The sequence below is a fragment of the Microtus ochrogaster genome, chromosome 4 (assembly GCF_000317375.1).
Source record: "Microtus ochrogaster isolate Prairie Vole_2 chromosome 4, MicOch1.0, whole genome shotgun sequence".
NCBI lineage: Eukaryota > Metazoa > Chordata > Mammalia > Rodentia > Cricetidae > Microtus > Microtus ochrogaster.
The window spans coordinates 75,776,924-75,803,665 of record NC_022011.1 but is presented as its reverse complement, the minus strand read 5'-3'; the positions used below and the strand labels follow the sequence as shown (position 1 = coordinate 75,803,665).

The following is a 26,742-nucleotide window of genomic DNA, read 5'->3' as shown; positions in this document are numbered from 1 at the left end:
GTATCAATATAAAGGAATCTAAACCAATGTAAACTGCCTATAAATAATAGCTCACAATCTCTATTACTCACTATTATTATTAGTGTGAGTAAGCTCACACTAATCTATTATCCCATCTAATTTTTTTTCTTTTTTTCAAAGAGATCTCTGAGCCTACATAATTTCCCTCCCAACCCCCAACCCTATACCAATTATAATCAACCCCTAATTGATGTCCCTAACCTTGAGGACAAACTTTGTTGGGAGAGGGGACATTGTCTTTTAGAATTACTTCCAGCTGTCATGGGAGCAATGTTCTTTCTATGGGATCCTGTGAAAGTAAAAAGATGGTTAAGTTCCAAGATTATTGTTTTGTATAATTGCAAATAGCCTCTGAGTATTCAGTACAGTTTTTCTGAGATTTTTATTTGGAGTTCTGAATGTTGTAAAAGAAAGGGCACCATTTCTGCTATCCAAGTTGGAACCATCTGGTTTTAGGGGCCCTTGGGAGTCTCCCCTAACCAAGTACTCAAACTTTATGCTAAGATTATATTATCAATTTTTTTCTTATATTCAACTTTTCTGCTTATCCTTTACTCTTGTTCTTATTTGCTTCTGTGAAGATTTGTCTTTTAAATCTTTCAGTTTTGGAGTTGGGACCTGTGCCACAGTGTGCATGTAAAAGTCGGTGGGCAGCTTGTAGTTCATCCTTTCTCTCTACCTTCTGGGTTCTGGGGTCAATCTTAGTGCCAATCTTGGAGGCAATCATATTTACTCACTGAGCCATCCTGTCAGTCCAGTTCTTACATCTGAAAGGACTTTTTTAAAATAAACAAGTAGGTAATATTTCTTCTCACTTTGGCTGACTTTTATCTCTGTCACCTCTTTGCCTGCAATTGCAATTTTCTTGGGGGAATTTAATATACTGAAATTGGATCTTCATTTTCTGCTTGTGCAAATTCAATATTTCTTGCTACTGGTTTTCCAATGTGCTGACACTTATTTGGAAATCTTGGAAGAGGATCTTTGTGGGAGTTGCCTTTACTGCATTTCCGTTATGTTAAGTCCTTACTTCAGGCCCTGGAATTATTTTTGGTGTGTGGTTCCAGGATCTTTACCCTGGGGTCACGAGAAGATTGAGGACTACCTCCTTTCAGCTCTCTTTCCTCCTCTTTCTCAAGTGCTTTTCAGTCTCTCATGAGTTTCTGGACATATCCTGTCACTTCTCATGTGAAAGTGATGGCTCTAATTCTGTTTTTTTTTTTTTAAATAAATGCAACTCCAGGGATATTTTAGTTTTAGAAATTGTTTTAGCTTCATTTCTCCATAAAGCATCATTTTTATCCCATCCCAGAAAAAAAGGATAAGATGTCTTCTTTCCCAGCAAAGATATTATTCCCTCTCCTCCCTGCCCCTTCTTCATTCTGTTCTCTTCATATCTCTTGAAGTTCTGAGCGGATGGAAAGAAAGGTAAGTACTTGTTTCACACACTCAGCTTAAATTTCTTAATAATATCCTTAAAAGAAATTACAAATGAAGGTGTTTCATCAAGATATTCATGTCAGCTGGGCGGTGCTGGTATTCGAAAGGCAGAGGCAGGCAGATCTCACTGAGTTTGAGGCTAGCCTGGTCTACGAGAGCTAGATCCAGTACAGGCTCTAAAGCTACAGAGAAACTCTATCTTGAGAAAAACAAAAGTTTGCCTTTTCCCTCATCTGGTAATTCTCTGTACTTTATATCCTTAATCTTCCTAAACAGCATTCCTAAATAAAATATTGATCTTTCACATTAAGATAAAAACTATACCATAATGTATATGTTTATTCTGCAGATGATAGTCATACTCTTCAGTGGCATAGCATGGATATTCCTATCTGCCTTGCCACATTTTTTCCAGACTTTCTTTGAATAACTGTGTAGATTTTCCACTAGGATTTACCTTTATTCTTAAATTCTTTATCATTTGGGCAAATTCTCTAATCTTATATTATGTTTTCTTTATTTTACATTCAATTACAATTGTTTAAGTTTGTGTGTGTGTGTGCTGCCACTTACTCCACCTTGAGACAATACCCCCTTGACAGGCTGAGATAATGGATCTAGGAACAACTTTTGGTAGAACAGGCAGGGACATTTTCAAATAATTGAATGAAGTGCACACCGTGATTCCCATCATCACTAGGGCTTATGTATAAGTCACTTGATTTCTTTTAAGAAGACATTTGCTGTGAGTAGTTAATCTGATGAGATATTCTAGGCATTCTCCAAGAAAGGAAACAGCTGTTGGAGTGAAGAGGGGAAAGCCCTTTGGGTAGCACTGGGCTCATGGGTGTGAAGCAACAGCATGTGGTAGGCCTGAGAAGCAGCGGGCCTTAGAAGGATGGATGGTGACAGTGACAGAAGTTCTGTTTTTTTTTTTTTTTGTTTTTGTTTTTCACATAGAGGTAGAGGCTGTGCACGCTGGCTGCTGTAATAAACTGCTTCTGAAACTCGTGTTTGCAGAACACTGTGCAGATTTAGCATTCATGCCAGTAGCCGTGCCAAGAATGTCATAAAACAAAGATATGTGGCCGGGTGGGATGGTCCACGCCTTTACTCTCAGCACTCTCGTGGTAAATGCAAATGGATCTTTGTGAGTTTGAGGCCAGCCTGATCAGCATCAACATAGTGAGTTCCAGGCCAGTCCGAGCTAAGAAGTGAGACGCTGTCTTTGTAGCTTTCTTAGGCAGAATTGCCTACAAACTGTGAAAGAATTTATGTTATTAAACCAATGCAATACTAAGCTCAGACCAAAACACAAGCAATCGATATAAAAATGGACAAAACAATAACTGCTATGACTTAGAAGAAAAGATGATCCCCTGGCAGAGTGATATTTGATGTGGGTCTTTGAGAGAGATGATGTACCTAGAGATTCAATAATTTCCCTCAGGTGGGTAGCTCAGTAGCACCGTGTGTAAGGATAGATGAAGGGGTAGGGAAAACTTGGTTGGCTAAGAGGTTCATGTAAGATTTGGTAAAAAAAAAAAAAAAAAAAAAGCATTTTCTCTCCTTATACCTGCCCCTTTGAATAATACAGTACACTTTGTAGATCGTAATAATTACACATGAGCAATGAACTATCTGTCAAATGATTTAAAACTTTGTCAACAAAACATGTCTTGTAAGATTTGGTAAAAAAAAAAAAAAAAAAAAGCATTTTCTCTCCTTATACCTGCCCCTTTGAATAATACAGTACACTTTGTAGATCGTAATAATTACACATGAGCAATGAACTATCTGTCAAATGATTTAAAACCTGTAGAGGGTTGATATGTTGGACGTTGGTTGGTAAACTCAAGATCTGGATTCTGTCTTGATACGATGGAGTCCCTTTTATGGATTTGCACGCTCAATGGCGTAATGCAAAGCAATGCTAGTTTGAAGTCACCCAGACGTCCAACCTGAGAATAAACTTGACACATTCTCATAGATCCCCATTAGTTCTCAAGCTCTGTGCTCTTTTCTATTAATAATTTCTGAAGAAAAGTTTGCCTTCTTTCTTGGAGTCTGCTTTATCCTAATGTGCAGTTTTTTCTCCCGTGGTGCAACCCGGTATTGGACATTTAATAGCCATTAGTCTTGCCAGCTACAGAGTGTGATGCTTTAATTTAAAAGCTGATGTCTGTATTTTACTGAGTCAGTGATGTATTTTATTTAGTAATATACCTAATGTCTAATAATGTGGGCACACAAGCAGGTTATTTTCTTAATTGATAGAGTGAAATAAATGATTTTGGTTTTGGTGAAACACCAAGAAGATATTTAAGACTAAGATAATACTTTATAATATTTATGTTGAAATTGGGGCTACAGTAAAGTAAAATATTATGAATAATGTTCTTGAAATTATGTAGGTATTAAAGATTTTGTCAATATTGGCTCTGGATGATACCAGAATTTTATTTATCTTTTATTTCATAGATGGTAGCCCCATCTCTGCAGTCATTTTCTTTAAGATCACCTGCACACACACACACATATACACACACACTCACACACACCCACACACTCCACACGTGGACATCATGAAGGTCTGAAGCGAGTCAGCTAGATGGCTCAACAGGTAAGGGTGCCTCCTGCCAGGCCTGTTATTTGGAGTTTGATTATTTCTGGATCTGCCCAATCAGTTGCAGAGGACAACTGATGTCTACAAGCTGTACTCTGGCCTCTATACATGTGTGGCGGCATATGTGTGATCACAGATATGCACAATAAATACACATAAAATTATAGGGGATATTTAAGAGGAAGAAGGTTCTAGTCTGGCAGAGTGGGAGACAGAGAGAGGAATAAGGTTAAAATGTCGATGTAGGTTTAGCAGAATGTAAATATTATTGTGGAATCATTGCTTCACGTAATGAATATATGCTGACAACTTTTCTCAGGATAAACCTAACTGAACAATGATCAGACGGATGTCCCCCATCCGGACCTGTCTGATATTACCTACCTGAAGCACACCTACTGTCACAGACACTAAGCTGAAAGCACACTGGGCTTTGGAATTCAGAGTGGGGAGTCTGGATGGGCAGTGCCGCTCTCTCTTGAGAAAGAGGAGCTCAGTTTGTGCAGAAATCAGACTCTGCGGGGACAGCGAGGTGCTCCTCAGGAAGAAGCAGTTTGCGCAGTGAAATGGGAGGTGTGTGTCTGGGTCGTCCTGCTGCCCCCGCCTGCCCTGTGATGCGACAGCCTGTCATTCCCTAGAGAAGACAATGTGCCTTCATTGCTGAGGGCAGTGCTCACTCAGTCTGTAGGCACTGCCGACAAGCACTCAGGGTTCAGCAGACTTTGCCAATGACTGACTTCCCAGCTGGGAAAGCTCATCAGTTTTTACCTGCAACTTTTTTGGGACATTTTTGAGTGTTTCTTTCCTTCTTAATTGGAAACTTCCTTGTTAAGCACTATTCTTTTTGTTTTGTCTCGTTTCACTTGTGAACTTCCTCTAACCCCTGATTTTATTCTAATTTTTATTAGAATAAAAATTATAGGTATTCTAAGAAAAGTGAAAAGTTTTTCAAGGTTTAAGATAGCTTTAGGAGCAGCTGTTTTTAAGTTTGTTTTTTTTTTTAAGATGCTGAAGTGTGCTAAATTGTGCAAACCTCTGCGTACCCTAAACATGTGTGAAGATCGGACCAGATATCATGAATTCTCCTTTTTGTATTCCACATTATTTCTACTGATTGCTAGACTTGTGTCTGGTAGGTAATATTCAACAGGATATGACCTTGAGAATGGCCGGAAGTTTCATAGTTGAAGCATTTCTGTTGTTTGGGCTATGATCTGTATTGCTTATATTAAAACTAGCCTTAAAACTTAGGGCATAAATTAAAATACTTTGCTAGTTTTCAGCCAGAGTTTTTTTCTTAGCCTCATAGCTGATGCTGCAGTTGGAGCATTTATTAGTTTTGTGAGTAGCATAAGTAAATTTGGTTCACTTACATAGTTATATACCTCAACATTTCTAACGTAATGTATGTAAACCATGTAAAGAGTTTTCGTATCGCCTCACATTGAAATGCTTTGGTGAAACAGCTGTTTCGTCAACAAAGATGGCATTGAGTTGCACTGTTTTGGAAAAAAAATGTGAAGGGAACTAGATGCCTGTTAATCTGGGGCTCTTTAAATATCATAAACAAAAGTATCCGAATGAGTCTCCAAGGACAAAGGCGGGGTTCTGGGAGCTGTGATTGGCTACTGCCCTGTCCTGTCCGCTGCCATCCTTAATTGGCTTTGGGTAGACTGGGCTCACAGGGGCAGGGTGACATTTACTACTCCCCTAGAGCTCCTCTCCCTGAGCCTTGAGATTCCCGAGGAGTTGCCACCAAGGACTCCTTTCATTTTGTCTATGAGCGCTCAGAGAGGACCATACTCGAAGGGCAAGCATGAGTCTGAGTACAAGAAGAGTCACTCTGCCTGCAATAACACCACTAGTTCTGCAGAAGAGGGTAGGTGGCTGATTTGGCTTTCTCCACCCTTGTCATTTTTCTGCCTGCCTTTATTTTTCTGTTACTGTGTATTTACTGCCAACTTCGAGCCTTACATAACTGTGAAAGAAGACTAGAATGCATTGAGACTACGGGTACTTAAAAAGACATATTATTGGAATTAACCCCGGGGGGGGGGGGATGCTGCCAGGACATCCCTGTGGTAAAAATACCTCTATACAAAAGCCGCTGGTCTCAGTTACGGTCTGTTGTGATTTAGAGATTACATACAGTGAGCGTTCCCCCTTTTATTCTTCCCTTCTGTAACTTCAGGCATCTCTGCCCTTAGTTCAACAGGAAATATGCTCGCTGTTGGGGTCTGTGCTTGTGAAGTGACAGCTTCTTTGTTTGCCTGAGATTCGTAATGCACCCACCTCTTCATTGTGGGGAGGGTGGTGTAGCATTTCATGCGTTATCTTCATGTGTCTACCCATTTCTGTGGGGTTTTTGTTTGCTCACGAAGGTTTCCAATAAATTCTCCTAGGAAAGGGCTTTCTATTAATTATTAATACAGTGAAACCCATGTGTGAAAATATTAGTGTTTTTAAAAAGATTCCTTTTGTGTCTTACTTGGGACATTTCATATTGCAAGACTGTATCTGTCCCATGTGATGGAGTCACAGCAGGCTTCTCTTGCCAGCACACCAAGATCCTCCAAACAACTTACAGGGTCACCGTCGTGGTGTAGAGAGTGAAGGCATGGCAATTTCCCTGAATGGTTGTAGTGGCATAAGAAAATCTAACTTTCCTTTCTCCACTCAACTTTTTTAAAAGTTAACTGTTAACTATTAGTGCATTCCATTAAGCCAAAGGTCGTGTTTTAACTTACGTGAAACAGGATAGATTGAAAAGCAAAACAAAACAAACTAAAAAATCTTTTTAAGAAAATCATTTTTTATTGCTTTTAATTTTTAGCTTTCAGCTTATTTTTCTCAGCCTTTCAACTCCTAGTTACTAAGTCCATTATTCTCGTCATTGGCATAGCTGCATTACAATTTTGCCAATATGTGTAATTTTACTTGATGGCTTTCTTTCATCTTAAGCAAATTTAATTAAAACCTTTTCCTTTAAGCTTGACTCTTCCTTTTGGCTTAGATTTCATTGCAGTGTGGGTTGGTTTTTTTTTTGAGGGTTATGCATGTAGGAAAAGTATATGAATCTGCATCCAATCCATGCTCTGTTAGAGTTTTTCTGCCCAGTTAATATTACCATATAGGCTCACCATAACTCCATTGTGTGCATATTCTTTGGCCATTAATTGGATTGGTTGCCTGTTGTCTGGAGTTCCTTTCTAGCTGAGCTGTGTTGGTCTATCACATCAGGTCACATTCTGTAGATAAATGGCATCTGCAGGAGGATTTGGGGCTGTTGTTCTGTGACCCTAACGTGTTGCCTTGGTTCTAGTTAACGTTTGAAGTTGTCTATTTTGTTTTTGTCACACTGGATGAAACCATGGGAAAGGGTGCCGTCATTTCATCTGAGCACTAGTAAAGACAGAATTGGTAGGAACAAAGCTTGGCTGGAAAGCAGCATCAGCACAGTTGGCTGAAGAGAAAACATGGTGGCTCTGGACAGCCTCACGTTCTTCTCCTTTCTTACTGAGAATTTCTTATCAGATTGTCATCATAATAACTGTGTACATCAAAATTCCCAAAGGCCGGCTCTGTGAATGTGTACTGACACAAGGTGGCACACCCTTAATTTTTTCAACATATTTAGGCCATTTAACCCCCCAAAGATCTATTTGCCTACCCGATTGGTTTGATAACCTCAGAGTTTTTTGCCTTTTTAATTTTAGAAAATTCTTCTTTTTCAGACTAAAAGACACCCACCTGCTATGGTCACACAGTTTCTAAGTTTTCTTCTTCTTCTCTGAAGATATGAAAATCTTCCATGCCTGTCATTTTTCATATGCCATTAAATTTAAAGTGATTTTGCACTTAGCATGTGGTTCATTAAGTCACCATTTGGTCCTCAGCACTACCTTCCTCCCCAGCAGATCTGACAAATAAGCACAAGCACGCTAGAATATTGTCAGGGAGTGAAATTTCTCCTCTTTCCCAGAAGGCTTTGTGCACACATTTTTCTTAGAGCTGCTCACCCTGGATGAGTGGTCCTTGCCAGACAATTGAGCAGCTGGAATCCCTATCATTTCAAAAGCCAGGAACATTTCTGAAAAGCCCTTGAGGAGGGGGTCCTTATCAGCCAATGTGTCCTTCTGCTGTGGCCCTGGGATTCTCTTGGAGTGATTAGAGGCTGAATTTGAAACATAATCCTTTATTCAGTACAGGGCTTGTTTATCTCTGAGAGCGGTCTGGTAAATTCTGACTAGTAGAAGGAAGAGAAAATTTCCACTTCCTCTAATTCTAAAAGGATTTTTCATGGATTTCAGAAAATCCCAATTTTAATGATGAAAATGTTTCATCAGACTTCTGACTGACTCTCACCTCAGCATTTTTTTTTTCTTTTTGTAAGATTGACTACTAGGTGGTGGCTTCCCCCTTTTCCCAACTCCTCCTCCTCCTCCATTTTCTCCTACTTTTTTTTGTCTCTTTTTTTTTCAAAATGAGAAGACTGAGTCTCTTGGATGTTTAATACCTTATACAAGGCCACCCAGAAGGTCAATGACAAAGCTAGAAATAGAATCGAGGCTTTGTAACTTCTGTGGTGTTTTTCCGAGATGTGTGTTATGTCCTGAAACCAACCTGTAAGTGAAATTGCTGTATGGTGTGTACCCTTACCGTTGTCCTCAAATCTGGGTTGAGGGAAGGCAAATCCTTACAGTCATCTATGCCTCCAGCAACTCCCATATGTTCTAGTGCAGAGCATATTTTATGTAGAAAGTGGCTGTTATGCCCCTCCCTCCCCCTTTCTTTCTGTCTCTCTCTGTCTCTCTGTCTCTGTGTGTGTGTGTATGGGAGAGAAGAGACAGAGGGATAGACAGAGATACACACATATGTGCACACACAGGCGGGGGGTGGGGAGGATGAGAGAGAGAGAGAGGTTTGGGATATTATACTTGTACTAAGACTTTAGATTGGCATATTAATTAAACCAAGAAAGATAACATTTTAAGGTCACAGAATTAATAGTTGAGTATTTTACTGTATAAAATAAATAAAGCATAAGATGTCTGCAAGATCAGAAGAGCCCATTCCATATTTTAATTCTGCAGCTTGTAGTATTTGATGCCCCTTGCTCGATTAATACTGCTTTTCTGATTATGCTTGCAAATTATCTTGCATTCACTATGCATCTTACCTTTGCAGGAAGCATTCTTAATAAGCACACAGCGTCTTAAAGTAGTTTCAGAAATGAAACAGGTGGGGAAAACCCAATTTTTACAATATACTTTTTCTTAAGACCCAAAGCCATCTGTAAGTGGGTTTTCTGTTTTGATACAAAATAGTGTCTTATTATGTTCTAACCTTATTTCTCACATAGTGAGTCATTGCTGTTATTCCAAATCATCATATTACTGTTTTTCCCAGAAAGTTTTGAGCAGATTCAAACCTGCTCAGTGAGCATGTGCTCTGGGTCTGGCTGTCCACGGAGCTGCCCAGTTTCCCAGGAGCCTGCAAGGGAGCCATTTCCTCCCTCCACATGAGATGATGTTAACCCCACGGGCTCCGTGCTCCAGTTCCCAGGGTTGCCTCTTTAGACCCTGGTGCCTCCTGCCTTCTTTCCCAAATGCTGTTGTCTAAGTCTTTACCCAAACTGAAGACTTATTCCAGTCCTCTAAAAGTGCTCTGCTTTTCTCTTTGGTGTCTTAATTCTGAATGAAAGGGCATGCCTTTGTTACTCAGCAACCATGTCCTGCGACATTATTTTACTGTTGCCTATTATCATACTCAAATCTTTGTAGCCTTCATGTGCATTTATCCAAGGCTCCTAAACTTTTGAGATTTGGCTTTTTATTCTCTGTGTGCTTTGTTATTATTTATTTATTTATTTGTTTCTTTCAGTATTTGTTTTTCAGATTTCTTTTTTTTTTATCAATTCAAATTAAATACTTTATTTTGCAGTTCTAATTTAACACTTTGGTACTAATGTGCAAAATTTAACTTTATGTAAGCAGAAAGGTACAGAGACATGGCTTGAACAGGGAAGTGATTTGTTTTCTTACACTTTGCTGTAAAGATCAGTCCACAGCTCATCCAGCAGTGCCGCGATGTCTTCAGGCAACCAAATTCTCTCTTGCTTAGTATATGCTCCCTGATGTGGGTCCCTTTCCCTTTTATGGAGTGATAAATGTGAATCCCCAGGCATCCAGTTCACAGCTTTGGCACAGAGGATGGATGCACAAAGCAAACAGGCAGACAGGCTAACGGGCCAGTGCTAGCTCATGTTAACGTGACACTCAAGAACAAACCAGAGTTTAGCCTTACTGGCTGCGCCTAGATCTTGTTGGTAACTGCACACAAAGCACCCTGGGAAAGCAGGCTTGGAGCTCAATGTGCTCCTCTCCTCACCAGCATCAGCACTGATAATTTCATACATGTCTACTGTGTTTATATCATTTTCCTCCCTCCTCTCCTCTAGTCCTTTATATATCATCCCTGTTCCTTCTCAAATTCATAGTATGTTTTTCTTTGATTATTATTGTTTTACACACACACACACACACTTGCACAAGTGCAGAGAAAGATAGAGAGAGATGTACACACATATACACACATAAATAAATATGTATATAGAACCTAAGGAGCCAATTAGTGATACTTTTATGTATAGGGCTGACCACTTGGTATTGGATAATCATTTAGGAATCCTCCCTCTTTCTTCCAGAAGTCACTAATTGCCTGTAGCTCTTCATCTAGGGATGGGGACCCATGAGATTTCCCCCATCTATGTTGGCTTGTTAATTGATGATGCTATTGTGGTCTTGTTTAGGAGATCACATTGTTGAGATGTTTATGGGTGCAGCTTCCCCTTTTCTATAGAAATTACTGTCTCACAGCAGAAGTCCTGGTTCTTTGGCTTTTACAATCTTTCTGATCTCTCTTCTCTGATGATCCTGCGCCTTGGATCCAGGAGTTGTGTTGTAGATCATCAGTTGTGGCTGTACACCACCACAGGCAATGTGCAGATTTCAATGCAATACTATCAAAATACCTATACCATTCTTTACAGAAATGCAAAACCATCCTAAAGTTCATATGTAGCCAAAAAAGACTCCAAAGCAACTCTGGACAAAAAGAATAATGCTGGAGAGATGACCATTTCATATTTTAAGTTGTGTTACAGAGCCAGCATTACATTGGCACAAAAAAGATATGAAAATAAATGGAAAAAAATAGAAGATCCATACATGAATATGTGTAACTTATATCTGACAATGGTGCTGGGAAAACTGAGTATCAACATGTAGAAGTATGAAATTAGACCCACATCTGTTGTCCAGCACAAAAAATAAGCTTCAAACAGATCATGATATGAAACCCCAAACAATGAAACTTCTAGAAGAAAACGTGGGCAACATCCCCAAGGCATAGAGATAGGACAGGGGTTTTAGAATAGATCTCCATTTTCCTAACAATGAAGGCGTCCATCAGGATTCTTTGGAGAGGAACAAATGAAGGGTGGCCTTGAAGCCCAGCTAGCCATCCCTACCACAAGTGCCTCCTCTGTCCTTGGCGTTCAGCAAATATTTTTTATGATAGCATGTACCAAGTTTGGCGGTGTGTTTTGGAGGACATTGGTTCTGTGCTTGTGCATGGGTGGCAGGTAGGCTAATTGGGGAGTCGGCTGATTCTCTGAGTGACCAGGGCCATGGATGTCTACAGGTCGTGTTTTGGTTTAGATGGAGTCTTGCTTGGCGGGTACAGTCATAATTATTCCAACATTTTAAATCTTATTTCTGCTCGCCCTTGATTTTCTTTCTGCGCATGTCGTTTCTATCAGAGTAACTTGACTTTGTCCTTAACTCAGGAGGGTGGCACCCGGAGCACTGTTTGGGTTATATTTACACAGAGTGTTCTCTTCCTTGAGAAATAAGGTTTCAGTAAACATGCCTTCGTGGACATTGTGTGTTTTAGAGGCAGAAAGCCTGGCACCTGAACTCAGCACTCTCCTTAACCCGTGAAGCAACCTTAGGTCTATCTTTCTTACATGAGAACCAGTTTCTCTGTGTTGCTCACAGTGCTGGGTTTACATGGACGCATGGTGCCCATGACAAAGACAAACACTTAGAAGAACTAACACATAGTAGAAGGCCCACAAATGTGCATCACTTCCCTGACCCAAGCAAAGGCAGGAGCTGCGTTTTATGTTTGTTTGTTAGATTGGTTTTGATCTGCTGTCATTGTAGTTGCTGAGAGACAGTTCCCCTATGTAGCCTGGAATAGCTTCAACCACAAGTTCTCTCCCACAGCCTCCTGAAAGCTCTGAGTACAGATATGCATCACTGTGCTTGGTTTCAAAATATCATGTTTTGTTAGCTTCATAAGCAGTGTAAGTTATATCTAAAGACTTTGATGCTATCAGGAATTTAAATTTCCTGCTACAGAGGTTACCTAGAACTTTTTGTTGTAGCAAATGAATTCAATAAAAACGTATTGTCCTTGGTATCATGCCCCCTGGGCCAGAAGAATAACATACTTTACCAATTCTGTTCCCACTGCTGACTTTCTGTAACTGTATTTATGAACTGCTGCAGAACTTAAAAAAAAATGAATTGCTGGTACACAGACTTCATATGTATCTCCCTCTCATCTAACTTTTCTGGACGCATAGCTTGAAACACCACAAGATATGCAGTTCGATTTTTCTTCTTGTCAGGGGTTGTTAGTCAGGAACTTACGGACTGTGTGCTTGTGCAAGTCAGAGTTGTATGATGGCCAAAAAGTTGGCAATGTTTGTAGCCTAACTGTGTGACAGTGGGTCTGTGGAACCTTTGATCATGACATGGGCATCAGAGGTACAGTGTTATTCTATACAGGCAGAACACACTTAATTTGAAAATCCCAAATGTGAAATACTCCTAAATTTAAAGCAAAACTAATGTGCACCAAAGGCACTGACCAGAATTGTGAAGTGCAGATGAAGCATGAAAGATTCATGTGTATACAGAGGATTCTTACTTTAGGATAGCACATTGTGGATGCACAAATGCTCCGAAATGAAAGGGAAAGAAAAGAAAAGAAGAAAGAAAGAAAGAAAGAAAGAAAGAAAAGAAACTTGATACATTTTCCACTCAAGCACTTGAAACAAGCGCTATCAAATGGCAGTTACCATTATTTGTGTAAACATGGTTTTTGTGAAAACAAGATACTGGGATTTCTCAATGTCAAAACAATGTTGGGATTTCTCAATGTTGTTGTTTCTCTTTATTATTCTTAGAGTTTTATCCCTTAGGGTGAAAAACCACAGGCCAGGGTCTATTCATCATCTTTATCCATCTATAACTTGGTGCTTTTGGTGAGTTAGAAGACTCCCTGCCTTCCCCATAGACCAGGAGAAACCAAAGCAACTGTGATCCACTTAGTGCCAAGTCATTTTCTTTAGCCTTTGTAAGACCCTAACAAGGTTGGTCGCCAAACCTGTTCTGCTTGAAGAAGGTTGGTTTGGAGGAAGGTCATTCCCAAAGATCCCACTAATAAATGACAGGGGATCAGGTTATAAGCTTGGCCTCTCTTCCCAGACAGAAAACTGTCACAGAACAACCTGGACACACATGTTTCACGGCACGCTTCATGTAACAGCTGAGAAATGCATACTGCATGGCCTGGCTCTGCAAAACAGCCTGGGCACACACATTGTACACCTCTGCTCTGCACAACATCCTAGGTGCACACAGTGAAGCATGGCCTTGCTTCACACAACAGCCTGGCCAGACACTGCATGGCTCCGTTCCACTCGACAGCTTCTCCTCTTACCTGTTCTCTTCACATGGGACAATTCTCACCTCTTTTGCCAATCTACTTTTTGCCCTCTGATGACTGCTCCTTGCTGTGGCCTCAGTCTTACAAGCTAGCTTGTCAGAGTACCCGAGAATGCACTTAGGGATGGAAGGGTTTCTTGAGACTTAATCACTGTAGACTCACTTTGCTTTAAGCATTACAACACTACTGCTAATACACAATACATAACCTTGAGCGCTGTTAGCTCTTTGTACATTTTAAGGTATGAGATGAGGAGTCTACGATATAGAAGATGATCAGTTGATCCTTTCCGGTTTGACCCAGATCAAATTGCAGTATCCCTAACACTGCAGACACCTGGGCTGTAACTCCATGGGAACAGGCACGGAGCCTCACGTTATTTTGTAAACCACAATGCCTGGTCCATGCCTGGCACAGAAGGCTGATTAAAAATAGCTGGGGTGATGGACAGTCTCAGACTCCTGCTTGGGGCAGTCTGAAGGGTTGGCTCTCTTGGCTGTGCCCCAGCCCCATGAGCCAGAATTTAAAAATAATAATCTCGTGTTGGCAAGGAAATAAGTAGGACTTTTGGTAATTTCAGATACTACCTCCCCGCCCCCAGAAAATAGAAAGATTTCCACCCTGCAGGGCATTAAGAATGCTCAGTCTTCAGACAGTTCCAAAAGAGAAATGGAAAAATCGTGTTGGCAATAATCCCATTGTCAGAAAGTGATTATCCACTCATCGCTCTGTTTTACATCATAAGAACTCAGAAGACAATTTTCCCTCCCTCCCTCCTCCGTCCTCTTTCTCTGGTTGTAATTTTCAAGATATATATATATATATATATATATATTTCTTTTATTATTTATTTATTTAGTTTATGTCTATTTATTTACTGTGTGTGTTTGGGGTGGGGCATGGGTATCCTTCCCGGGATCAGAGAATAGCTGTGGAAGCCAGTCTTCTTCTTCTGCCCTCTGGGTCAGTATTTTATTTAGGTAGCTGACTTGGCAGCAAGCTGAGCCATCACTCCAGACAGAAATCTATTTGGGGGCAGCAGGGTGTCTGTGTTTGTACCAACTCAGAATAAAGACTCCCTCTACTGGCTGTTTCTAGATTTGCATACTTTCTGACCAAAGATTTCTGAGCTAAGGAAAAAAATGAAAAGGCAGACAACTCTTTGACCTTCCTTCCTTCCTTCCTTCCTTCCTTCCTTCCTTCCTTCCTTCCTTCCTTCCTTCCTTCCTTCCTTCCTTCCTTCCTTCCTTTCTTTCCAAACCTTTTACATGAGTTTAAATGTTTAACAAAAGCCAGAATTACAGCATGGATATAATTTGATGGTCCCTAGAATTGTCACAGCATGGGAACGTTAGGATCTGAAAAGTAATTTTTGGGGGGTGCTATTTTAGGTCTATAGAGTAACACGTAAATATCACAGAAAGACTGTACGTAGCATATATAATTGACTACTTGGCACTATATATTACATGAAAATATTATTTCATATATCTCCAGTTAAAATACTATATACCTTTTGTGGTAAGCTTCATGTGAGTTTCTGAGACATTAAATTGTGAACTATATTTTAAAAATCAACAAAAGCCAACAATTCCTAACAGTGCATGAATTGACACCACATGTCTCAACGAGTGTGATATGGTTGAACATGTCATGTTTTCTTTCCCCTTGTCGTCCCTTTCTCCCCGTGATTTCTTTCCTCTCTACTCTTCTCCATTTGTCCTTTTTACTCTAAGTGTGAACTGACTTTGAACTTTTCACTTAGACACTTAGTGGTTATTCTGGGAATAAATGGTTCCTTAAAAATTAAAAGGAGATAGTTGGATAATACTGTGCCCAGCATAAGCTTGAGCAGTGTGTTCCTCCCTTAAGTATGAGTAAGTGTTAGCACTTGAGGTTTGTGCCTTGCAGAGAAAAGTTAGTCCTAATGAATTTCATTTGTTTGAATGTTGAAGGAGGCTGCTTGGTTTTTCTGGGTGCTCAGCCCCGAAATAATCACACAGAAACTGTACTAATTAAATCACTGCTTAGTTTATTAGCTCTAGCTTCTTATTGGCTAACTCTTATATATTAATTTAACCCATTTCTATTAATCTGTGTTTTGCCACATGGTTGTGGCTTACTGGCTAAAGCTCCTGCATCTGTCTCTGGCAGGGCTACATGGCTTCTAACTCCTTCTTTCTCCCAGCATTTAGTCTAGTTTTCCCCACCTACCTCTATTCCCTGAGCAGGCCCAAGACAGTTCCTTATTAGCCAATGGTATTTACAGCATACAGAGGGAAATCCCACATCACTTTAAAGCACTGACTATTCAGAGACATTGTCATGAATGAAGTCGTTGGATACTTAGTGTGGGATTTGCAACTTAACTCTCTATAGCACACTTTAGATTCAAATGCACAGAAATGTTGTGTGTGTGTGTGTGTGTGTGTGTGTGTGTGTGTGTGATGTGTGCATATGTATGTGGGAGTAGCTTAGGGTGTGACTAGGTGTGAGCCAGGTCTCATGTGTGGCAATCTGAAATCTCTTTCTAGGTCAACTTTAAGACATGTCCACTACTGAGGCAACATAGGGCTGTTTTTGCCCGATGCAGGAAGGTGAACCAATTCAGTACGTTCTAAGTCTTCCCCAGTGCATCTGGGTCTGTTTGCAAAACTAGATCCCTGGTTCTGCAGGTCTTTGAGTCTTGAGTCGGTTGTCGTTGACTAGGCACTCCCTGTAACTGTCCAAATGAAGCAAAAGAACAAGCAAATGGCTGCTAAGCCAGTGCTCCTTCACAGGAAACTCATTGACCCTCCATCCTGACGTGGGCTTGAGCATAAAAGCTTAGCAGTGAACTTAAACACCCCGTGTCAGTAGAGCCTCGAGAGACCTGCCTACTCAAACCAGATCTTCCAAATGTTATAAAGAGAAGGTCTGCGGCAGATCCGCTTTATCAGCTCAACCCTTTCCACCACCATGAGACTACTCAACTGTCTATTCTCTTGCCACTGCTGCGCAATACGATACAACAAATTATTTCTACATTCCCTGCTAGTTTTGAGAGGCGCCTCGTAATTTGGGTGTTATAGAAATTATCCTAAATTGTAGTGGCACCAAGGGAAACAGGTAGGTGCCCAGCCGATCTAGGTGAGGTCACCCTCCCCTCCGTGGTCTGTCGGCATGGGTGAAGCTCCACTAGTCATGTGAAGGCAGCCCCGGTGTCTGCACTGTGGACTGTTTTCTGCAAAAATTATTATTACTATTTTTATATTTGCTTTTTTCTTTCTCAGTACCTTTGCTCATAATATCTTCTCCAACCCCATTTTTCTCTATGTGTTTTAACTTTTCACACAACCCCAAATGTGACAGTATACTACTGTCATCCCTTGGTTGGCCTTTGTTCAGCTGAGAAATGCCATGAAAACTTGCTAATATTTTCTCTTTGGTCTCTGTGTGTGGTTTCAAACTCGAGGGCTCAATACTGCTCCTGTGGAATCCCTCACGCCTCACACGGGGCCACTGACAATGGCTTCATTCACCATGGAATAGCTGGGATAACTGTTTCAATTGTCCACTATGAGCTCTGTGCTCCACTAGCTGCTAGGGCCATCATAGGAGGCAGCTATAACTTTGATGTCATGTGGCATTCTGAGTAGCAAGGGCTTTTGATGCTGATGGCATAGGTACACCAGACATGGGACAGACACTCTGTCCCTAAACTGAAAAGGTCATTGAAACCTCTCTCATAGAAATAATGGCGTGTCTGGATTTTAGAGAAGCAAAGTAGGTTGTAGGGAGAGATGGCTTGTGTAGTTCCAGTGGTATCTGCGCTATTGCAAAGGTTCTGTGTTCTAGAAAGTGCTCTGCTCTTGAAAGTAAAGGAGGGGGGAAGGGTCTTTGGAGTCAGGTGGATGGGGTGGGGGCTGCACAAGGCCCTGTCTGTCAGTTCCTGAAGGTCAATATTAGTGACATTTACCTGTTTTGAAGTGCACTAACTAATTAAAAATTCACAGTTTGTGCTCAGGTATAATGCTTATTAAATATTTCTCTCAAATGTAAGACTTTATTATGTGTTTCCTCCCAACCATGTCCTCCTTTGCTCTCAGTATTTCACACCTAGGGAAAGAGTACAGTAGAGACATAGAAAGTAACAGCACTTCCTGAATATCAGGGGCTTTTTGGAGCAGGGCCGTTTTAGAGATTCAATGTTTGAAAAGCAGATTTGGATGAATTCATTATTTCCATTCCCTTAAGCAAACACACAGGCTTGTTTAATTCAAAACTCCTACACTGTCTCCTCTTATCTCGGGCCACAGCACTCCTTATTTAGAAGAATGTGAAGATTCAAGGCTTCTCTGACCTTGCTATAAAAAATGTTCGTATAATTTAAATACATTTTCCGATCTGTTAAAAAAAACAACAAGAAATCACTTATCACATGTCCCACCATTGCTAAAGCGAGTCGGTTGCTATTCTCTGAATCCAAGCAGGATTTCTTTCTTTTGGTGTACAATTTCCAGTGATATTAGTCTTCCCATTTTATTTTCTTCACATTATAAATCAAGCTGGGAATTTGGGTCACTTAACTAGAAATGAATAATATACTTTTATTAAATAGCATGATTATATAAACTTCAGCTTCTTTTAGCTTTTAGGCTGTAGAGGAAACAGGATACTAATATTATGTTCTAAGGGACCTGAAGAACAGTGTGCTGTTTGTTTTCCCACGATCCTTAACAGTCCAAGCTTGAGTTTTACACACACCAGGCCTGTGGCTTCTGTGAGGAGTCGATTTCTTTTTCTTGGATAGGAAGGTTTTAGTGTAATAATGCTTTATGCAAGAGACCTAACTCTGCTTGAGAGCTGAGGCTTAGGTTATCTTTTCTGTCTTCACATGTTTAAAAGCGATAAATAAACACTGAACAGAGTTTTCAACTGCCTTTCTGCACTAGTAACAGGACAAATGTTGTCTTACTGCATGGGTTCCAGAGACCCCAGGGTTATGTTGCAGGAAAATGCCAACTTAGGTAAAACTGCACCCAACCCTCACACACACACACACACACACACACACACACACACACACACTCCACAAATATATACACAACACAAATATATACACAAATATATACACAACAACATATGCCCCACAGGTACACACACATACACAAACACACTCACACACTACATACCTTACACAAACACACTATACATATACCACTCAAATATGCACACACATGTTTAATCATACCACCCATACACATACAACACACACATATATGCACATAAGTAAAGATTTGAAAATCAGCAACAGTTTTTTTTTTCAAAATCTGACTTTGAAATGGAATTCAAACCAAAGTATTGTTTCTTTTCAATACATATTGTTTTTTGAAATCAATAACACTTATTCTGTGAATTTCAGTTGCCTTCCGGCACAAGTTCACGAAAAGTTTCTTTTGGCTTTGCTTCTAAAATTTAATTTAGTAGTACTTACATGCTAGTAACAGATGTATTTGATAGGCATAATAAAATAATGAGGCTCTCAGGTCACATGTCTCAATTCTTGACAATCCTGATCATTTGTGACAGTGGAGGAAAGCAATGGCGTCCTGAGTGGGTGGATAAACTGTCTGCTTCCCAGCCTTCTTCCCTGCCCTGTGCTTTTCTTGCCCTCGGTTACCATCGTGCATACCTTCTGAGTGTCTCCAGCTTTTGCATTTCCGTAGCTTCCGTGAAATGCAAGGTGGAAATGGAAAATAAGAAGCAGGCCTCTCTAGCACCAGGTGATGAGAGTTTGCTGTAAGAAAATACACAGGGTTGTCAGGAAGCTGCAGGGGTCTTTGCAGCTCACCCATCCTTCTCCAGGCAACCTGCCTGGGTTCTTGGCTCAGGGACACACCATTGCTCCACTGAATCCGGCTATGCTCACGTGACTGTTGGCAGGAGCTTCTTTCAGAGTCTGGTCGAATACACTGTAAGCACAACAGCGTGGGCACAGTGGATGTGTCCGGTAGAAAGTCAGTCCTGGTCTAGTCTAGACCCAGATGTAGGAGGCATGCCCTACAAGCAACAGCCTACCAAGATGATAACACAGCACCGTGAAACTCCACACAAGTCGCCAGACAGGGAATTTCTGAGAGACAGATGGTGATGGGAAAGGAAGTTCAGCAACAATCCTGATACTCCATGGCCGCCTTGTTGGCTTTGCAACTTCGGTCTGCCATATTGAATCAGTTCCAACTTGGAATTGTTTTCTTACCACCCACTGAAAAGTTGTGTATACCAAGAACGTTCCTCAGCAAAGATATTTTTGAGTAATTATATTTACTGTGGTGGAAAATAGTTTCAAAATGAATGCCAAGAAGGTATATTGACTGTTGACTGTGTGTAGGATGCGGGTAGCCGTTGCCGTGGATGCTGGCTGCATCTGCTTGGCAGAGCTTGATTAAGCCAGGATGACCTAAGGTAGCTCACTGGGATACAAATGTAAATAGTGAATAAAGAGAAACTGCCCTGGGGGTGAGGGCTTGCTAGCACAGGTGGGTAGGATACTTCATGAAACCCTGAACAGTCAAGACAGCCTTCTGAAGAGGAGTTCATTTGATTTCAGGTGAAATATAAGTAGGAATTTCCCAAAATAAACGTGAGGGGGGGCAATGTAGAGCACAGACGTGAGTTCCAGGTGGAGCATCACATGATACAGGAAAGACAGCTTATAGGCCTATGTCATGTTTTTTATCCCCTAGGATCACAGAGTGACCCATTCTGTAAAACCTTGATTGCTACCAAGAGATCCACAACCCTACTCTGATCACCCCCCAAAGGCCAGAGCAGAGGTCACCCTACCACTCTGGGATTAGGGTTTCAGCATACAAATTGTGTTGGGCACAAACATTCAGCTTATTGCCATGTGACTTCTTCTATCTGCGTTGCATCTACCACTGTGTTTCTGACCAGCTCTGGGCTACATCTCAACACCTACAGCACTGAAGGAAAGAGATCCCATACTGTGATTGTTAAACAGATATCTGTATGAGTTCTGCTGGCTCTTACACACTGGCCTCTCTCATGGTTCATTTCCAGATCCCTGGCTTTCCCAGTTTTGGGGTTCCACCAAATCCAGCCCCAGAACTTCAGTAGAGTGTGTCTGAGCTGGAGGAGGAGTAGCCACAATTGAAAAGATAGTTGATCACAGTGATGGGGAAGCCGGGGTGCTTAAAAAAGGAATGACAGTTATAAAAAGAGGGAGAGGAGGCTGGAAGCCAAGGCTAAGGAAGCTTGTTGTATGCTGTAAATGTTTTAAACCACACCTTTCAGACTGGCTTCAGACTCACTCTGTAGCCAAGGCTGGGCTTGGATTCTGAATTATCCTGTCTCTGTTTCTCAAGTACTGCGATTACAGCCATGTGCCACCATGCCTGACTCGAAGTATTCTTATATAATTTCTTTGGGTAATGTTTTCAAGATTGCCCAAACAACAGTCTGTTCTATGGAGGTATTTTTATTTCCTTTTATTGTTGATAACTCAGGTCATTAAAATTAGGAAGAATGTTTTGTTGGCCTAAAAGTCACTTTCGAAAGTTAGCAAAACAACTTTTTAAAGATATTTTTGCTAAAGTGAAATTGCTGAGTCAAAGGAATGAACCTTTTAATACTTTCAATAAATATCCTCCCATTAATACACAGAAGGATTTTTCACCTTAGGTCACCTCTCCATTGTAAGAGAGAATTTACCTCATTGTAATACAATAAAGGCTACTTTAAAGACTGAACAGGGATATTTTTCTCTATTGCCTTTGCTTGACTTTCTGGCCATGTGTAAATGCTGGTGTTCCTATGATAGGCTTGTTTTCTGGACTGCATTTTCTCGTTCTCACTCTGGTCTGTGCGCACAGCTCCGCAATGGCTCCATTGCCATGTGTATGTTTATCTGATTACTAGCTTCATACAGATAATTCTTGATACTGGGGAGTTTCGTGCAGAGCGCAGCTTGGCGAATGCTGAGTGGCTCCTTTGTAGGAACTTCTAACTCTGTGTCATTTCAGCTGGACATTGGATGCTCTAGTTGTTCACTCCTAAGTCACAGAGTTAACAGAACGTACACTTGCTTCTTACTCATAAGGATATTCCTAGCGGAGAATTGTCCTTGAAGTCTTTTGGGGACAAGAATTCCTTCTGCCCATGACCTTAGTCTCCTCAAGGCTGTGCAGTTGTTTTTATTCTGTGGGAGGGTGCTGAAAGACAATCAGGACATGTGGTAGAATTTTATGGGACAGATCTAGAGGCTCACTGTTCCACAGGCTTGCGTTCTGCTGACTAAAACTCAATTCCATGGCCACATGGACTGCAGGAGAGAAGAGGAGTGTTAAAGAGACATGTGAATACCTAGTGAGCCCTTGCCCAAACTGCCGTACCTGAAACGGCAACGTCTGTCTAGATATAGTCTGTTGTATTCTGGGTTTTATGACTATGTCTCAGTGTAGAGCACCCAAATTCCTTGGATTGTTTGCAAAATTTATATATGGAAAGAAAAATGTAGAATACTGATAAGAAGCTCATAGCTTTCAATAGACCTGAGGGTGAGAAAAATGACAGACTAGTCATCAAGCAGAACTTAGTTTAGACAATGGAGAAAAGACAGATGTTGAATAATGTGGCTTGGTGCCTAGGTGTGGATGCATGAAGGAAGATGAAATACACAAGGAATTTTATGGGGGCTTATGCTCAGTTGGCAAGTTTTATGACTTACAAGAATAACATTTGTTTGAATGGAATATTTTAATGAAGGGCTGCATATAGCAAGGAACTGCCTATATATTTGAGCGTCATATATCTGATAAGGCTGCTATCTCTTTCCTACAACTCAACATCAGAAAGTAATCAGAGTGAGAAATGAGCAGCACGGTTTCCCTGCAGTCTAATGGTCAGCTGACAGGGCTGTGAGAAGCCCTGAGCACTGAGATGTATAAATCAGAAACACTATAGGGTGCCATCTCCCAGGGACCAGAGGATGTCGCTCTGGAGATGATGTAGCAGAAAGGAGAAAAGCTTCCATTTGGATGCAGGAAGAAGGGCATATTAGTCATTATGAGAAATGGCAGAGATGTTTCTAAGGAAATTCAACAGAGAACTACCACGTGACCTGGTGTGCAAGTGTAGGCACTCAAAGGAACTGAAATTGATATCTGTTATAGGCATTTGTAGCTTCATGCTCATTGTAAAGTTATTAATGATGCCACAGTATAGAAACCACCTGTGTCCCCACACTGGAAAGATGTATATAGAAGCTGTAGTGTTTATGTGTATATGCGATCATAATGGACTTTTTAAAAGGAGGAGATCCTGAGTTGAGCATAGTAACTTTTGCCCATTATCTCAGCATTTGAAAGTCTGAGGCCGAAGGACCACTGATAATTTCAGGCTAGCCTGAGTTAAATAGTTTGAGGTCAACCCAGGCTATATACTAAGACTTGTGTCAAAAGAAAAAAAAATAATTCTATTTGCCTCATGTCTTAACCTGGAGGACGGTTTGTTAAGTGAAGTCGCAGACATAGGACAATATTTTATACTATTATTTACTTGTGGAAGTACTGAAGAAAAAATATCAAATCTATAGCTATACAAGACAAGGCAATTGGCACTAGGTTCAAGGGTGGGGAGGTATATGCAAATTAGCAGAAGAGAAAGTCTTCAGCTTGTAAAGTCCAACACGTGGGCTATAGACTAGCGTCATGTGGTGTGGCAGAGCAGGTGATCTTGGCTCTCTGGCATTAAGCAGAGTGTGGATAACTGGGGCATGATTGACATATTAGTTGCTTCCATGGTAACAATTTTATTAGTTAAGCCAACCTCATGCTGAATATCTGAGATAGAAAGGATCACCATGGAAACAGAAGCTTTGGTATGCTTGAAGAATTATTCAGGTTGTGATCATTGGCATGGTAAGATTCATGTAAATGTGAGTGGCCCCATTACATGGGTTGGGCCCTGGATTCTGTACCCAAAAGGAAGTGAGCTGGATGAGATTTGCACCATCTCTCTCTGCTTCCTGACTGCAGATGCCCTGTGGCCAGGCGCTTCAAGCTCCGGTCACCATGACAACCCACCAAGATGGTGCAAATTTCTTGTGACTATGAACCGAAAATCAACCCATCATTCTTTCAGTTTCTTTTCTCAGGGGTTTTGTCATGGAAAAGGAACCGAGACACTAAGCAGGGTTCCCTGAGCTCTTTCTCTTGTTTCTTACAAACACAGGTGATTAAAGTCTTCAGTGAGGATGAGACCAGCCGGGCGTTAGAAGTGCCCAGCGACATCACCGCCCGAGATGTTTGCCAGCTGTTGATCCTGAAGAACCACTATGTGGATGACAACAGCTGGACCCTTTTTGAGCACCTGGCTCACACCGGTGTAGGTAAGGATATGAGATTACTGTCTAATAGTTTTTCTTCTGGATACACAACCACCAGATGGCAAAAATTTTCTTCCTGTAGACAAAACCAGATAACTAGGTGTTAAGTAGTCCTTCTCTTTCATTTGGTGCCATGGATGGTGGACAAAGAAAGCACACAATAGGAACAAAAGGTAGAAATGTTGTGAATTTGTCACCCTCCCTAGTTAAATCATGATTAAGCTACATCAGTTGTGGAACCACAACACGGAGTTAAATTTCACTGTCAAATCTCATAATAATGCAGGAAAATCTCTCAAGAAGTTAGCAGAAAAAGATTTTGTTTGGTTGCTTGAGTGTTGGTATACACTCTAGATTTTTCTTGAAGACTTAAAAATGTAATCAAAACTTAAAATAGTATCTTTTCTCAAATATTTAATGGAATACTTCTCTGGGTTGTGGATTGTGCAGAGAGTTTTAGGGTCTTCTTTTTTTTTTTTTTACCAAAAAAATGCACCGCTCATGGTTCATTTTTATAACACCCCTCAAAATTTTGACAAATGTGCTCAATCAACTATGGCTGAAGACTTTTAGCTACCTAATAGATCTTTTGTTACAGTCAAGAAACTATTTTAATTTTCTGCCCCTGGAAGAATGGATGAAGAAAGTGTGGAATATATACACATTAGAGTACTACGCTGCGGTAAAAAACAGTGACTTCTCGAATTTTGCATGCAAATGGATGGAAATAGAAAACACTATCCTGAGTGAGGTAACCCAGACCCAAAAAGATGAACATGGGATGTACTCACTCATAATTGGTTTCTAGCCATAAATAAAGGTCATGGAGTCTATAATTGGTGATCCTAAAGAAGCTAAATAAGAAAGTGAACCCAAAGGAAAAACATATAGTTATCCTCCTGGCTATGGGAAGTAGGGTCTTCTTTTAATGAAATACAAACAATTTATTGCCCTCTAGAGTGAGAACAGGGTTTGGCAGTAATTTTATTCTCTACGTTCTTATTCTTGTAGGTGTTTAGGTGGCAAAGCCTGCTTTTGTCTTTAAGTAGATGAGAAAGGAAGGGGTGAGTCCTGGCACGCTGTTTCATGCGTTCAACTGTGCACTGCTTTCACATGGTTGCTATTACAAGTTACCATGAACTCGTTTGCTTATAACAGGGCTGTTTACTGTCCCACACTCCTGGAGGTGTGAAGTCAATGCCTTTGGGTGAAGTCAAGGCTTGTACGATTCCTTTGAAGGCTCTAAGATAGAATTTTCGCCTTTTTTCTTCTTCTTTTCAGTTTCTCATAGCTACCAACATTCCTTGGATCAAAGATGCATCTCTCTGATCAGCCTCTGGTCTGAGAGCCTACCTCTCTTTTGTCGCTATCAAGTCTCCTGTTATTGTCCCAGCCATGTTTAGAGCCTCCCTCTTCATCTACAGCAGTACCATCGTTTCAGAATCCTTACTTAATCACACCTGCAAAGTCTTATATTTATATCTGATGGCAGGTGTTCAATGTGCCACACACATTGCTTCTCTTTTTGCCATATAAATGTTACTGAGCAATCATCAAAATCATTTCTTTTAACTTACTATTGACAGCCAAATTACTTCAAGTGATTTATTTAAAGAACTGTTGAGGACTTTTTTATACTCACCATGACAGTCATTCACTTCTGGAATGACTGTATAATTCTCTACCTTTGTTTCATTTGTTCTGAAAAATATGGTGATGACAACAGAATTATTTGGTGGACGTGCTTTAAAAGAATTCTCGAGTTGGGAGATGTCTCCATTACTAAAGTGTTTGAGGTGCAAACATGGGGTTCTGACTTTGATTCAGGCACCACTTTGAAAGTCAGATGTGGTTACTTGAGTAAGAGATTGCTATACAACACCCTGGCACAGATAGACAGACTCCGACAGAAAGGCATGCACACAAGTACGCATGCACGTGCACACACACACATACACACACACACTTCTGAAAGTGGTGTTTGCACACACACACACACACACACACACACACACACACACACACACACTTCTGAAAGTGGTGTTGGTACTGTTTACCTGCTTAGAAAGTGTTGGTAGACTTTCTCTTGGTGAAGACAGTTGTGGAATGTCTGAATTTCAAAGGAAGGAGAATATGCTTGAAGCCTCTCTGGGAACAATCAGCCACTTGACTGCTGAGAATTTTAAGTGGCTAAATAATTGAGAGAAAGTAAATGTCCTCACTCGGTTTTAAGTCTTTGAATTGTTCAATGGCAGGCTATAGTATGACATGGTTCTGATAATGCAGTTTTACAGACATTAAGATTAAAAGGTCTCTGTAGCAGTACATACACTTCCATAGACACGGCTCTGTACTTCCCTTGACAGCCACTGGATGTCACTACAGTTCCCCAGATGAAGCCATTTGCTGTCTCAGTAAGCGGAGCTGCCTCTCTCTCTCTCTCTCTCTCTCTCTCTCTCTCTCT

General features: G+C 40.7%; 1 protein-coding gene across 3 annotated transcripts in view; it reads left to right on the top strand.

Annotated features, from left to right (window-relative positions):
• Nucleotides 1-26,742, top strand: part of Grb14 (growth factor receptor bound protein 14) — a 98,288-nt gene that overhangs the window by 36,737 nt on the left and 34,809 nt on the right. For 2 of the 3 annotated variants that reach the window (XM_026778727.1, XM_005346486.2), the window contains exon 3: nucleotides 24,125-24,281. In XM_026778727.1, the coding sequence (XP_026634528.1) occupies nucleotides 24,125-24,281 (157 nt within the window). Of the gene's footprint in view, nucleotides 1-5,747; nucleotides 5,967-24,124; nucleotides 24,282-26,742 lie in introns of those variants that run through there. The other variant, XM_013346038.1, reaches the window with a different exon arrangement.